The 14290-nt window shown below is 42.1% G+C and overlaps 1 protein-coding gene across 1 annotated transcript; it reads left to right on the top strand.

Annotated features, from left to right (window-relative positions):
• The first annotated feature begins 6073 nt into the window (after positions 1-6073).
• On the top strand, positions 6074-9943 carry hand2 (heart and neural crest derivatives expressed 2). Its single transcript, XM_078561537.1, has 2 exons — positions 6074-7578; positions 8719-9943. The coding sequence occupies exons 1-2, from the start codon at positions 7039-7041 to the stop codon at positions 8815-8817; spliced, it is 639 nt and encodes a 212-aa protein (XP_078417663.1). The 5' UTR covers positions 6074-7038; the 3' UTR covers positions 8818-9943.
• The last annotated feature ends 4347 nt before the right edge of the window (positions 9944-14290 follow it).

The raw sequence follows: 14290 nt of genomic DNA, 5'->3' as shown, positions 1-14290 counted from the left end.
TTTTAACTTTAACCTATACAAGAAATTCTGCCGAGGCAAAATAAGAAGCTTGATCAAGTGGAAGTTGGGAGGGGGCATCGCATTAGACTAGTCTGTATCATGACTTACTGTCAATTTCACAGCATGGTAACACACACAACAGTTATAAAAGGAAATCTAAGGTATCAAAGGGTTGGGTGAAATTGCAAATCAGCGAAGGTGTAATATCGGTTTCAATTGGATATTTGGCTCCCCTTCCTATTTACGGCATCGTGCACATAAACAATACCGTGTTGCCCAATGCAAATTAATAAATACAAACATAGATAAAGTTAAGTGGTTGTTAGCAAAAAAAAACTTTCGTTTCTTCTTTCGGTGATTTATTCTTTGCTTGGCGCGTTTCGGTGCAAGGCTTTTTAATCAAGCTTCTAAATTAGCTAAGGATTGTGTTTCTCTGTCACATTTAAGCGTTAAGGTGGTTGTTTTTGTATTTGAGTTGAATAATAAAGTATACGGGGTTTTTTTTCTGCGTTTCGTTTAGAGATCGGTATTTGGACTTGATGTTAAAAATAGCAAATATTCACTTTTTTTTTTCTCCCAACTCGCTAGCCATATCTTGCCTTTCTCTATTTATTTGTGCAAAATAAAGTTTGAAAGCACATCAGAGAAAGCTAGAAGAGTATGTAATAAGAGAATGTCCAACTGACCCTTGGAGCTGATTACATGTAATTACCTGGAGCCTCAGCCTGTCCGGAGACTGCCAAGGGAGGGGGGGAGGGCGGGGGGCTGTGGGGTGGGGAGACCTCATTCATGGTAACTACAATGGCGGGAGGGGGTGGGGAGGGGTTAACAAGGAAGAACACTTAATACTGTAAAAGCAAAATGGTACAGAGTCTACAGTCCTGCATGAAAGTGAAAACAAGAGTTTGCAAAATCAGGGCCAGCGATCTATAGTTTGTTCACAGCTTAAAATGACTTTTTAGTTGCAAACTTCCTATTTCTTGAAGCCAGTCATTGCAAATTTAAACAGGAAAACTTCAAGCATTCGATGAGCAACAGTGAAGGTATAAGGTAGATTACATGTTATTGCATGCAAGCCTTGCAGCAATGTATTGGTGTAAAGGTGATCTTTTCCAACAACCTATTTCTCACTTGCAAAGCAAATTCGTCAGCTAAAATTATTTCACCGACGATCTTTTTGCTGGGTTGAGGAATGATGTGCGGGTGCAAAGAAACCTGAGTTCGATTAAACGAATGGCCAAAGTATATATAATTTTTAAAAGCTAACAATGCATTTGTTTTGTTCGCCGGCTGTAACTACCTATCCAATGGTCTAGGAGAGGTGGTATAATTTGGATGCTAGCTGGCATTTCGTCTTGTGTCGTTCTTGCATATTTTGTTAAAGACGTTGGTTTTGGTTCGGATGTGTGTTTGTGTATTTACCAATTTACTCGTTACGAACCACGATTTAGACAGAGATGCGGTTACACCGGCCATGTGTGTGTGTGCGTGTATGTATAAGTTGGCTTTGGTTCATGCAGTCCTCTAGAAAGCGCAAGGATTTCCATCTTGGCACAGAGAAATTATAGAAGTATAGCATTAACATTTTTTTTATGTATCCATTCACGTTTGACTCGCATTCAGCCGGGCTCCTTGTTCAGTTGTGTCGAATCGCCTGTAAAGCAACACACACGCCGTCAAAGTCAGATTGGCTACAAGTCAACCAAACTATATAAATATAGCTTCACTGAATAGCACCCATCTGCCAAGCAAAACAATTGAAGATACAAATATACTAAGATTTGCAATTCTCTCCGCCTTATGCACATGCATTTATAATGTTAACGGTGCTTTTTAAACAAGAGAAAAACCGAGGCGTCTGTAATGCATTTCAACAGACGGCGTGACACGGGATAACACAAATCCTAGAAGCTTGTTCCAAAAGCAACACTTGAGGATTGTGAATATGAATTTTGAACAAGCCGGCAACCTACAGTTCCTTCCTAACTGAAGAAGCAGGCACACTGGGTTCAGAATATGCATGCAAAGCGAAGCATCAGCGAGGGCAACCAGTGCTTGTGCAAGATTTACACTTCTCACTGCACAGCTTTCTGTATCCACGGTCGGACGGTTATCTCAGCAAAATAAAACTCCCGTTTATTTCTCGGGGATGTAACTGCAAACAACTCACGTCAGCAGCTGAACTACCTTGCACCAAAAGAGGAAGGTGGCTTATCCAGCAAATGAACATAAAACAGCCTCAAGTATAAATTAACCAAATTTCCACACGCGTTATTAAGCAGAGTTTAACTTTGAAATACTGTCGAGTTGTTAGGGACAAAGAGGAGGGGGAGGGAGGTGTGGGGTGGGGGTGCAAAATCTGACGGTAGGGCAGCCTGCAATTAAAATCGCCCCGTTTGCATTACGCTGCAAATCTCCTGGCATTGAACTGCGCCACCCCACGAGAAGAGGCGGCAGCGCATCTCAATAATTCATAGACTGGCACATACCTGTTATCTCTTAAAGGGACCGTTAATTTTATTGTGCGTGTTGGTGGGTTAAGAGAGACAGATCATCGCGTCTCATCTTTGCTCGTATTAAGTCAATGCTCGTGCTCCAGCCGTTCCTTTGTACGTTTGCTTCACAGATGCAAGGCAAACTCGTGCTCCCAACTATCACCTTTATAAGAAATACGTTTTCGCCAATAAGTAATGGGGTACAAAATAGAGTCAGAGCACAGAAGTAGGCCCGTGTTTCTCTCCCCCGCGCGAAGCTCACCCATTCGAGACAGATTTGGGGCATAGATCTCTCCGGGGCTGCATTCCACACCTAGATTTCTGGAAATGTGGGCCTGGAATCGACCCATCTCCGTATCCAAAACCTGTTCAGTATTGTTCAAAAAAAAACGTGAAGCAATCGGCCAAGTTTTTCAACTGAGCTGTAGTCAGAACACACTTTATCTCGCCCCGATTTTTTTTTTAACTTTGATTTTGAATGATACTGAAATCTATTTTATTTGCGACATTGACCCAATGAGTCCAGCTTTCCATTATCGCATTACCTAAATAACAATTAGAGAGGATGTATTTAACTGTGCTAAATAGCCTACATATGTGTGTGCGCAGACATACACTTATACATGTATATATATATACAAGATGGATACATTTTAATTGGATAGGCATATGTAGATCGAATTCTAGATGGAAAACAGTGCATGTAATCTCTAACGAGAAAGGGTGCCTGACATAATATTTATAATGGTGATATGTAAAATCTCACTGTATCCTACCAAATGTAGTGTTTCCTTTTTAAATGTCGTCTGGAGCTCTCTCCTGTATTTTTTTCTCACTGTCGAGGGCTTTATGTATTATTTCATACACATATGTATGTTATATATATATATATATATACACACACACATATATTGAATTGGGGATGGGGTTATCTTGGTAATAGAGCAAAGGCGGCACACGCAGAATTTCGCCAATGTATCTCTCTCATATTTGTAATGATTCCAATGTGGCCAATTCTGGGAAAATGTAACCTGAATTGGGAAATATTTTTCTTTTGACAGTTACATGTTTTCAATTTTTAAAAGTTGATCAATTGAAATTAAGTGACTGTGACTGTCGCCGTATATCCATTGTGTCATGGTTTAAAACAAACCTGCGCTTTTTCGTTGCATCTATTCACATGATCGAACCTGCAGCCGGCAAATACATACAGCCAGTAGGGATGTATCCACAGTCGTTCCGACCCTTTGACTTCTTTCTCAATTCACCATTTCTTTGTAGCCCAGTTTACTTTTGATTATTCTTTTGGTGAAATCTTTAGCTGACAAGTGCTGAGAGTTGCTTGTGAATTGTAGGTGCTGGGAAATAATATCACTTTTCTTCGCATATTGCTCACCGCAAGGACATGTTAACACACATGCAGAAACTGTGGGCACTGCAGTTCGTTCTTACACACGAAGATACTTGGAATGATTTTTCAACTGGGCTATGTTTGGAATATCAGCATTGCAACCGAAAGAAAATGTTCAGTTTTCAAAGCTTTGCCTCAGCTTGTTCAGTCCAGAGTATATTTTTGATTAAACATGAGATTTGCAGGAACGCCTGGCCCATTGCTTTGTGGCTGCAAAGAACCATAGCCCTGTGTGATTTGTAGACTGATGTTCTCGGCTCTATTTTCTGCACAGAACAATTGTTCTGTCGCATTCTGCACAGTCTACCACAGTCGTGCACAATGCAACAAAAATACTTAATTCAAAGCAGTGTACTTAACAGAAAACTAAACTTACCCATGCTTATTTCACATCCAAACATACCAGGTAATCTGTACAACGATCAGGGCTTGTGATCAGCAGATATTGCTTTTTTTTAAAAAATCCCTATTTAATCATACAATTGTTTTGCTTCTTTTTAAGTGTAATATTCCATTTCAATAGTCCCCTGCCACCCACACTGCGCAACACTGAAAGTAACCTTTTCACTTGTGTTCATTCTCGCTTCACTTAAATATATTTTATATCATTCACTCGTTTCCTGTTTGCTACTTTATATAGAAAAACAAAATGTAAAACAACAAGGAGGATTTGTACATGTCGTTACAGGTTGATGAAACTGCTTAATAAGTCTTCATATTTGGATAAATGCAGAAGCTACAGTGAAAAGCAAACTTCACTCTTTAGTAAGCGGTGGAATGGATTTTTTTTTTCTCCAAAGCTACTAAGAAAGCAATTTTCCAAGACAGGGCTTCAGGAGAGGGACACACTCAACTTGTTCAACTGGTCTTTTTTTGTGGGTTTGGACTGGTTTAGGAAAAGAAGCCAAGATAATAAAAGGAGACGGCAAGCAATCAGGGTTTTTGTGACAATTGAGTTAAAGGTTATAATAGAGGGACGATTAAAACAAGCAATTTACTTTGCTGCACGATACAATCCTTTGACATTCAGATATGAATATAATAGATCAGTGCGGGTCGGTAACACACACTGATGGTTCCTCGCAGCAGTCATGAGACATCTGCTAAAGGATAAGATTAAAATAGGCCCAGAGACATGGCAATATTCTGGAAAGCCAGGACCAATCTCACCGCAAGCTTCAGTATTCTATCAGTTATATTTTATTTCCAGAATGGTTACAGGAAATAACGACGAATACGAAATTAGCTTCTTCTCCCTCCTCGGAACCGAAACAAATTCAGACTTCTTTTGCCACCAGTGATGAGCGAATGGAGTGTCCACGTATATTCATACATCCAACCTGCATTATAGTAAATCGGCTATAAAACTAGGAACCACTAGTTCTCTCCCTAATCTATTGACCATCTTTCTGCCCACTTCTTTCTCCCTCGCCATGTCAATGAGCCTGTTCTTGTTTTGGACCGTTCGGGACTCTGCAAAAAAAAAGATATTATCAAAGATATTATCCTCTATTGGAGTTTTGTATTTATTCCACTGTATGGGTTTTCTATTCATAATCTAATCCATTTCAATGTCAAAATCTATTCATCCAATCAATATTCGCCTCTTGGCCCAACTCTGATTAGTTCTGGTTCTGTGAAAAGAAAGGATGGTTAGTTTCTGATTTGAAATCAACGAGTTCCACAGTAAAACGTTACTTCATTTCTTTTTTTTAAAAAAAAACGCATTTCTATCATGATATTTAGCGTTGACTTCCCACAGTGTAGGACATACGTTTTTGTCCTGAACGGTGATGAACTTTCGAGATGAAATGCTACCCGCTTTTTAACGATAGAGATCCCTTTCTATGCTCCCACTAGGTCACTCACTGGCCCAGCGTTGGATTTGATCGGGGCCCTAATCGTGCTAAATCAATTAGCAAAAATAAAAACCCCTCTCTATTTGCAACGCACAATGCACCAACCTCTTAAGGCACGAGTAAAGATGAAGGTCTTCAGGAACGCGTGGTCAACCGGTTGCATTTTATTTAAAAAAATTTTTAAAAAGAAATCTGGCGTGGAGGGAAGGAGAGAATGGGATGGAAAGTCAAACTGTTTACTCCACAGCTTACCACAACATGTTTTGCACTCATTACAGGTTTTGTCTGAATCGTCACATGTATTAGGTACACTGGTATCTTCAAGCTCTGATTTTTTTTTTTGCATAAAGAAATATAGTTTATCTTTTAACGACCGTTCCAGGAACAAATCTTTCAAGGCGTATGCGAGCGATACCTGTTTACGAGATTTTTTTTTTTACACATTGTTAATTTCATGATGCAAGAGAAATTGCAAGCCAATCCAAAAGTGAGCCTGGGCAATTAGAAAGGTAAACAGGCAAAAAGCAGTTTTCATGCTGGGACAGCGGACCCCTCCTCCACTGCAGCCCCATTGGCCGCCGGCCTCTCTGACGACATATATTAACCCAAGCTGCCTTAAAGATGTAGCTTTACATGGAGATTGGAAAATCTTGCTGCTGCTGAGCTTCGGCGTGACTGGATCAAGAAAATATTGGAGCACGATTACTAATCATTTTGTTGGGTTTTTTTTTTCCTTCCTCGCGTGTTTTGCATTTCTGTGTTTTGAGAGAAAAAGAGAGAGACAGACAGACAGAGACCGGTGCTGAACCCTTCCCAAATTCATCTGAAGAAGATTTTTTTTTTCTTTCTTTCTTGTGTGTGTGTGTGTGTGTGTGCGGCTGTGTATCTGGATGCTCCTTGGTACGGGAGCCCAACACACTTTTTTTTTCCAAAGAAGATTTCCCCCCCCCCACCCCCCACCCCCAAGTGACAGTTATTTAATGCAAGGGGAAACTATCCAGGGAGAAACTGCACAATGGAGGAAGTTGACTGTAAGTAAAGCACCGCGATATTTAAAAGCTTAAAATATCCTTCACTTTAGAGCTTGTTTGTTTTGGGGGCAACAACAAAGCCAAAAACAAAAAGGGGGGGAAAAAAGTGAAAAATCTAAAAGAGATACTTGCAAAAAAATATTGTACACTCCTTTTCGTTGCTTTCCCTTCATTCTTCAATAAATTGTGGAGAGGGAGAGAGAAGGAGAAAGGACTGGGGGAGATCGCCTTACAATCGGAAGATGAGTTTAGTTGGAGGATTCCCACATCACCCAGTGGTACACGATGGTTATCCTTTCGCCGCCGCGGCCGCCGCGGCCGCCGCCAGCCGCTGTCACGAAGAGAGCCCCTACTTCCACGGCTGGCTCATCAGCCACGCCGAGATGTCTCCCCCCGACTACACAATGGCGCCGTCCTACAGCCCCGAGTACGCCAACGGCGGCGCCGGGCTCGACCACTCGTCGTACGGGGGCGTTTCGGCGGCGGCGGCGGCGGCGGTGGTGGTGGGAGGCCGGCCGACCAAGCGCAGGGGCACGGCCAACCGCAAGGAGAGGCGCAGGACTCAGAGCATCAACAGCGCCTTTGCGGAGCTCCGCGAGTGCATCCCCAACGTGCCGGCCGACACCAAACTGTCCAAGATCAAGACCCTGCGCTTGGCCACCAGCTACATTGCCTACCTCATGGACCTCTTGGCCAAAGATGACCAGAATGGGGAGACGGAGGCCTTCAAAGCGGAAATCAAGAAGGTGGATGTAAAAGAGGAGAAAAGGAAACGGGAGCTGGTAAGCACGATTTCACATTGCGCTTCGGTTTTTAATAGAGAAACGCGTTTTCAAAAAGAAAAAGGCGCTTCCTCCCCCCCCCCAGATTACTTTTACTTTTAAGGACTTTTTTCTGCCCTGTTTAATTTTTTTTCCCTCTTAAGTCCAACGGAAGTTTTCAAGGGACATTATTTTGCCAGTTTCATTAAGTTAATTACAAAAAGGCGGGCTCGGGTTTAATTGTAAATAAAGTTAGCGGTGAGTAGGATTTTTTTTTGTGTAAACGACATTTTTTTTTGCCGAGAAGTAGACCGAGAGGAAACAATTACAGGTACTTCGACCCTGTTTGATTTTGTTCAAGGATTTCTGGAAAGGCTGGAGGGACAATCCTTTAACTTCCGTTTTCTCTTTTTTTAAAAAAAAAACAAAACTGGCAGCAAGCTACTTCTCCCTATTCCGAAGTAATTTCCAGAATTCCAATCGTATTTTGTGGAGTATTTTTTTTTCAAATCTCTCCCTCGCATGGAAAAGTGCAAAAAAAAAACATCATGAAAAGTAACGCTCTGTGTTTCGAACGTTAGCCCAGAGTTCTGCGTGTCCCAGTTTAACCCAAGCCCTCGACTGACAGAAGTTTTGAAGCTTTAACTAACTAACCCCCTTTTTCACTCACGGTAAACCCACCCATGCCAGAGGGTTTTTTTTTTCCTTCTCTGGGTTGGGCAAAGCTTATTATAAATGTGGTAAAATTACTAAGGTCATAGGCTAAATGTGGAAGTGTTTACTCAAAAAAACCACATATTATCTGAAAAATGGATATACGGCCCAATCGAGGCACCAGATCCCAGGCTAGGTTTTCTGCCAGAGGGTTATGAGCTGAGCCCGGAGATCCTGTTGCAAAAACCAAGACATGAATGTTAAATGTTAAAAATGTGCGAGTGTGTGTTTTGCGAGCGAGTAATGTTGGCAAGAGGGTCACTGCAATATGTGGGTGCGCTTGTTTATATATATATATATATAAAAATAGATATATATACACACATATATATATATACATAAATATATGTATATATACATGTATGTATATACATATATAATCTGCAATGGGATGATAATCGCATCATAAATAATCGTCTCCCGTTTCACTTTGCTGGGATTTAACAGAATGAGGTTCTGAAGAATACAGTCAGCAGTAGCGACAAGAAAACAAAAGGCAGGACAGGCTGGCCGCAGCACGTCTGGGCTTTGGAACTCAAACAGTGAAAGTTTGAACCTGAACTTAGAAGATGGGGGTGGAAAAGACTTCCACACTTGTTTCCACCCCCCACCCACCCCAACCCCCAAGTACTGTCACACCAACCTTCGCACGTCGACAGAAGCTCCAGATTGTTCAGAATCAACTTTATTTATGTGCAATTTACCCCAGCCCAGAGAGAGGGAGAGGATTGTTCGAAGAAAAAAAAGCATTTCACATTTGGAAGAGAAAAGCCAAGTGGGTAAGGGGTTGTATTGTTTCATAGTAGATGTGAATGTTTGTTTCTTTCTTTTTAAGTGTTAAAAATTAGAGTACGCACATGCACACACACATACACACATACACACACAAAGACAAATGTTGATAAAGAATTATGTATGTGAAGTGTATCTTTGGAAGTACCTTGTACATCTTTTTTTGGATATAAATATTCAAGGTTTTTTTTCCCCTAACGTTATATTGGAACGAAACGTAGGTGTGCCAAAGTGCAGTTTGGTCATGTTAGTGTGCAGTATATAGTATTATGTTGTTGTGTTGTGGTCATGCAGTATTTCATTCGATAACTTCCCAATAATTGTTTGACTTGTGCACTTCCGTCCAGCAAGTGGAGATTAATATTCGAGCTGTAAACGTTGTAATTATTGTCAATAAAAAAAAACACTTTTTTAACAAAAATACATAGATATACACATTTGCATCATTTCGACTCGATCTGCTAACTTGAATAGATTAAATTCAGATTGCGTTCAGTGCAATCTAATGAACAATTAAAGAAAAATGAAGAGGCAAATGGCTGTGGTATTAGCCCTCGACGAGAGCACGGCTTGCCCTGTTAGTAAAGAAAATTAAGCCCAAACATTTGCTTTTCGCCAGCGAGTGTCGCGTGGCTTCGAGCTGCAAGGTTTAAAGTTTTTTTTTGTAACTTCTCTAGAATTACAATTTCTTTCGGGTTACTTTAAATCGCAAATGGCAGGCGTCCAACACATTAATTACAACAGATTTGTAAAGGTTTCCAAACATTCCCCGGCGCTGAGTAAGCGTTCTTGTCTGAGCAACGTGAATTGATCCCAGTTGCATTTTTTAAACTACCTCCAAAAAAGTAATAATTTGTTTTCTAATTAATGGGCTTAATCCCTGTAGGATTTTAGTCCCATTTTTTTTTATTTCAAAATAAATTAATGTCGATAAAGCTTATGGCACTGGGATGAATAGAAAATTGGATAATTGAAATTGATCGAATGAGGACAAAGTATCGACAAATCAGCCAAGTCAGATTGGATTTAAAGATTGAGACCTTTCTGTGGGCCCGACAAAGACATGTAGAAAGTATTTTTACTTGAACTTTTATGGGGGAGCGGGGGATGCGGAATGCTTAACATTGCTCAGTCAAGTACACTTATTTTGTTACACAGCCTTCCATCTGCATTCAAAAGCCTGAGAAGGATTTTTCTCTCTCTCTCCACTCTTGCTGTTAAAATGGCACTGATTGTTTTTAAAAAGGAGAAAATTGTCTTCAAGTTACGTGCAGTCACCTTTGACTCCTGACAGGCCTCGCTGAAATGCAGCCGATGGGAGTGCGATAGTCAGGAATAGTAAAGAAACTTGCAGTTTTTTTTGACTCTGCATGCAATGATCTTTCTGGGGGAAAAGGATCGGTTATACTTGTTTGTGTTTGTGTGTGTTCAGTAATTAACAGGTTAGATACCACCAGTTGTGAGAAGCCAGTTTGAGCGTTACATGGTTGGCAATTGCTGGTCTTAACACTATTAAAAGAGAGAGAGAGAGAGAGAGGGAAAATGAATCGTGCAATTGACAATTTCAGAGATTTTTTTTTCATCTGTTCAGTGAGCTTCAGTGTACTCAGTCACTATGTAGTGAGGCGGAATGTCTCGGTACTTGCCCGTCGTGAGTGTATGGCTATCCGCCTCTCTATTTTTATGACACTCAACGCCAGTTCGGGTAGGTATATCTGCAATTGCCCATAAAAGATAAGAGAAGCTTTACACCCTGGTGCAAATAGGTTACAAAGGCAAAGGTTGCGGGGTTAACAAAACTAGTTGTGGGTGGGGAAAAGTGAGGTGCCCTAAAGGGTCATATTTTATGTTTGCTGTGTTTACATAAAAGTGCATTTGTTGCCAATGCGGCCGATGGTTGCAGCCTGTCTCGCACTTGCAAAGGGAAATTTAATGCACTTTTCCACTCTCTGCCTGGCTTTAAGTCATCCCTTTATTCGCTCACTGTGCCTACTTCACAAACCCCGCCTGAAATATTCGACCACCTCGGCTGTAAATAGATCTTCACCCATGGCCAGCAGGCCCCCACCATGGGCTATGGTCGTGATCTAATCCTTGATGGTTGGTTGTTAATTGCAGCTAACGGCGGCCCGCTGTCTCTTTCTGTAACCAGGTAGTTGACTCGGCGGTGCATCATTCTCGCTATCAACGCACATTTCACAGGCTGGGAATTTAAAATGCCCCCCCCCCCCCTCCCCACCCCGGTTCTGGGGGAGTAAATTACAGCGAGCACAAGGCGATTGCAATTGTAGTCGATGGTCAGCTTCGTCCCTGCCATTTTGTAAAACCTATACAATACGGTTAAAAATAAATCCCACCCCCATCTACTCTCCCAAGAAACCATGGTACCCGTGAGGAAATCTCCAATCGCGCTGTGCAATTCATGAAACAAAGGTGCCCATTTCCCCCATTTTCTTGGGGATTTGCAGCAGGAACAAAATGTCATGCTGTTTGGCTTCAAAACTAGATACTGTACGAAGCAGTGGAGGTGAGGGGTTGCACTGTACACCGCATGTTTATTTGATGAATCCCTCTTTAAACAGGATCCGGTGTTCCTGGGTGCCACTAGGGCCGACACATTATGATTAAACCTCAGAACAAATAAACAATAGTCATCCCCCTGATGGCCCGCGTAGCTACTATATTTTGGAAAAGGTACAAATATATATTCTTCAGGAGAGAGGGAGTAGGCTCCTGGGTCGAAAGCTAGGTAGAGGTTCATAGAGATTCATAAGGTCACACATCCAGCGAGGGCGGGAATATCTGTACTAATAATTACCAGCTCCTTGTTTAAAGGGGAGGCTGCCTTCTTTAGACCAGCGCCGGGCAGGGATTAAAGCATTTAGGGCCGAGACAAGCCGGAGCCGAAGCGAATGCCCGGTCTGACGTTAGGAGTGCAGGGCTGGGCTAACGGAAATGTCAGTGGCAAAGGACCCCGGGTTTGGCGTTGTCGATAACAACTCCTCGAGTGGATGTGGCTCTCTGCATTCTCCACCCCCTTCCCCATTTCACCCTGGGATTTCCCACCCCCCCCACCACCCGAAGAGTTAGTCGGCCGAACGACTTGCGGGGCTGTCAAGTTCACATCCAGATTGTTTTTATTATTATTATTATTGCAACTATTAATACAGCATCTCTGCCCCTCAACCAACTCGGCCATCTCCGCATCTCCCATCATCAGCTTAAACCCTCAACCCGCACAACTGGATGCAGTTGACAAGCCGCATGCCAAATCATTCCACGCAACCAGCATTAGCGGAGAGAATTGGTTGTTTGATTTGACCGAGAAAAGTGGAGATGGTTCAAAATAGTCCCGCTAGATCGCCCTTATCAAACATCAACAGCTTTGCTTTCCCAAGGCGTTATGGTTGAAGAATTTGATGTTGACTCTTGTTGTTGAATACTGCGTCTTAATGTTAAGCAGGAATTGTTCCCCTTCGAATTATTGTGAATGACTGAGTTGTCAGTTTAAAATATATTTAAAGTTTTTAAATATATATATATTTGGGGATCCGCGTCCTGCTTCTGGGAGTTTTTCGCCTTCCTCAAACCGCCCCTTTGCTGCTTCCCAGTTTCTGTAAATGTGTCCTCAAAGGTCGCTGTGATTGAAATGGGTTCATTCAGTCAATGCCTTATGAACTGCCGCATTTTAAGAAAGCTCGACTTGAAGTTTGCAATCGTTTTGTGCGGATTAACATATCAATCACAGGCCCACAAAATTGACGCAATGGCCCTGCCAAACCGATATATCGACGGCACATCGGGGCAGAGAGGAGGTGCGAGAACGAGACCTGCATGTTATAAAGAGAAAGAGGCGCACAATTGTGCATCTGAGGCGATTCACGCCTCAATTTGCGCCTGCCTGTTCGGCCAAAATCAGGTTGGGCGGAACATGCACCGCGGTAAATGAATGGTCTTTTGTGTAGAGAAGTTAATTGTTGTTTTAAATCATAATTGCGACAATCGGTGAGGCCATAATACGCGTTTTAAAAACACGGCCTAATATTTTAAAAAAGGTTCTTGTCACGCGGAGGAAGTCTGGATTAGCCAAACCTGTAAACAGTAACTGCTCCCCCCTGTATCAAAGAAAGCTGGATCTCGCCCGGGTACCGCAGTGTTTGACAATGTGCAAAATAGACATTACAAAAAAAAGAACCGCCCGAGTTGGTGTATATAAACAACCGTACTTGCTGCACGCTAAAATATCTTGCTGTTTAAAAAGATAAAAGGCAGATTCCACCTTCCAAATGGCTAGGGCTTTGAAAAGTAATTATAATTGACATTTATGCACGGAATGTTTGCATAGATAACCTACGTGATTGACTATATGGTAATGTATTCACAATTAATCACACGCGCCACGTTCAGCAGTGAATATTAACCCACCCCTCGGTAATAAATAAACCACTTTAATAATGAAATGCTCGGTTCCCTTTCCTGAATTGGCCCCAGTCCGCTGAAGTAGTTGGCGAGTTTAAAAATATAAAAGCCACTTGCAGCTTCCACCTGATAAAGATGCATCATCTTGAAGTCAATTCCAGTATCAATAGCCTCCTATCTCTGCCTCCTGTCTCTTGTTTTTTTCCTCTCTCTCTCTCTCCCGGACGTCCACAGACTCCCCCCCACCCCCTCCACCCCCGACACGCACATCCCTGAAGGCAAAGCGACTGATTAGCTTTTACATGATATTAGCAGATCCCAATGTCTCCAATAACCAGATAATTGCTGATAATTTGTTATCAGTGTCAAGATGGCGTCAAAGATAGACTCCTGGGCCATTCCCCTCCGATTGAAGGGGCAGATAATCCTTGACCTTGAGACGACCTTTGGGTTGATGCCAGTCGAAGAAGCAAAGAAATAAAGTTGACCTGACAAAACAGGTGGCTCTTTCTCCTGGTCTCCACGCAAAAACATTGCAAAATGCAAAAGCACGAATGTGATTTAAGAGGGTCGCGTTGCCTCTAAGCTTCTCAATGTGAAACGGAGCAGCAACCAAGCCTCTGCTTAACCCCGAATCGGTTCAACCCGATCTCTTGTGTGTTCGGAATGCGTTTACCTCCAATTATGCTTCAGCCTCGCTTCATAAACTAAGATTACAAAAATGTCAAAGTTCGACTCATGACAACGGTCAAGCAAGATTACCAGATATGACAGTCCTGCAACCTTTCTCTCTATACAGCCTCACTGA

Source organism: Cetorhinus maximus, chromosome 2 (genome assembly GCF_964194155.1).
Source record: "Cetorhinus maximus chromosome 2, sCetMax3.hap1.1, whole genome shotgun sequence".
NCBI lineage: Eukaryota > Metazoa > Chordata > Chondrichthyes > Lamniformes > Cetorhinidae > Cetorhinus > Cetorhinus maximus.
Note: the sequence above shows the minus strand (reverse complement) of the source record. Positions and strands in the feature narration are given on the sequence as shown.

Bases quoted from the DNA above. Each gene is read 5' to 3' on its own strand.
- hand2 (XM_078561537.1), top strand. From the start codon at position 7,039: ATGAGTTTAGTTGGAGGATTCCCACATCACCCAGTGGTACACGATGGT. The intron at 7,579-8,718 runs GTAAGCACGATT...GGGATTTAACAG, and splicing joins AGAAAAGGAAACGGGAGCTG to AATGAGGTTCTGAAGAATAC.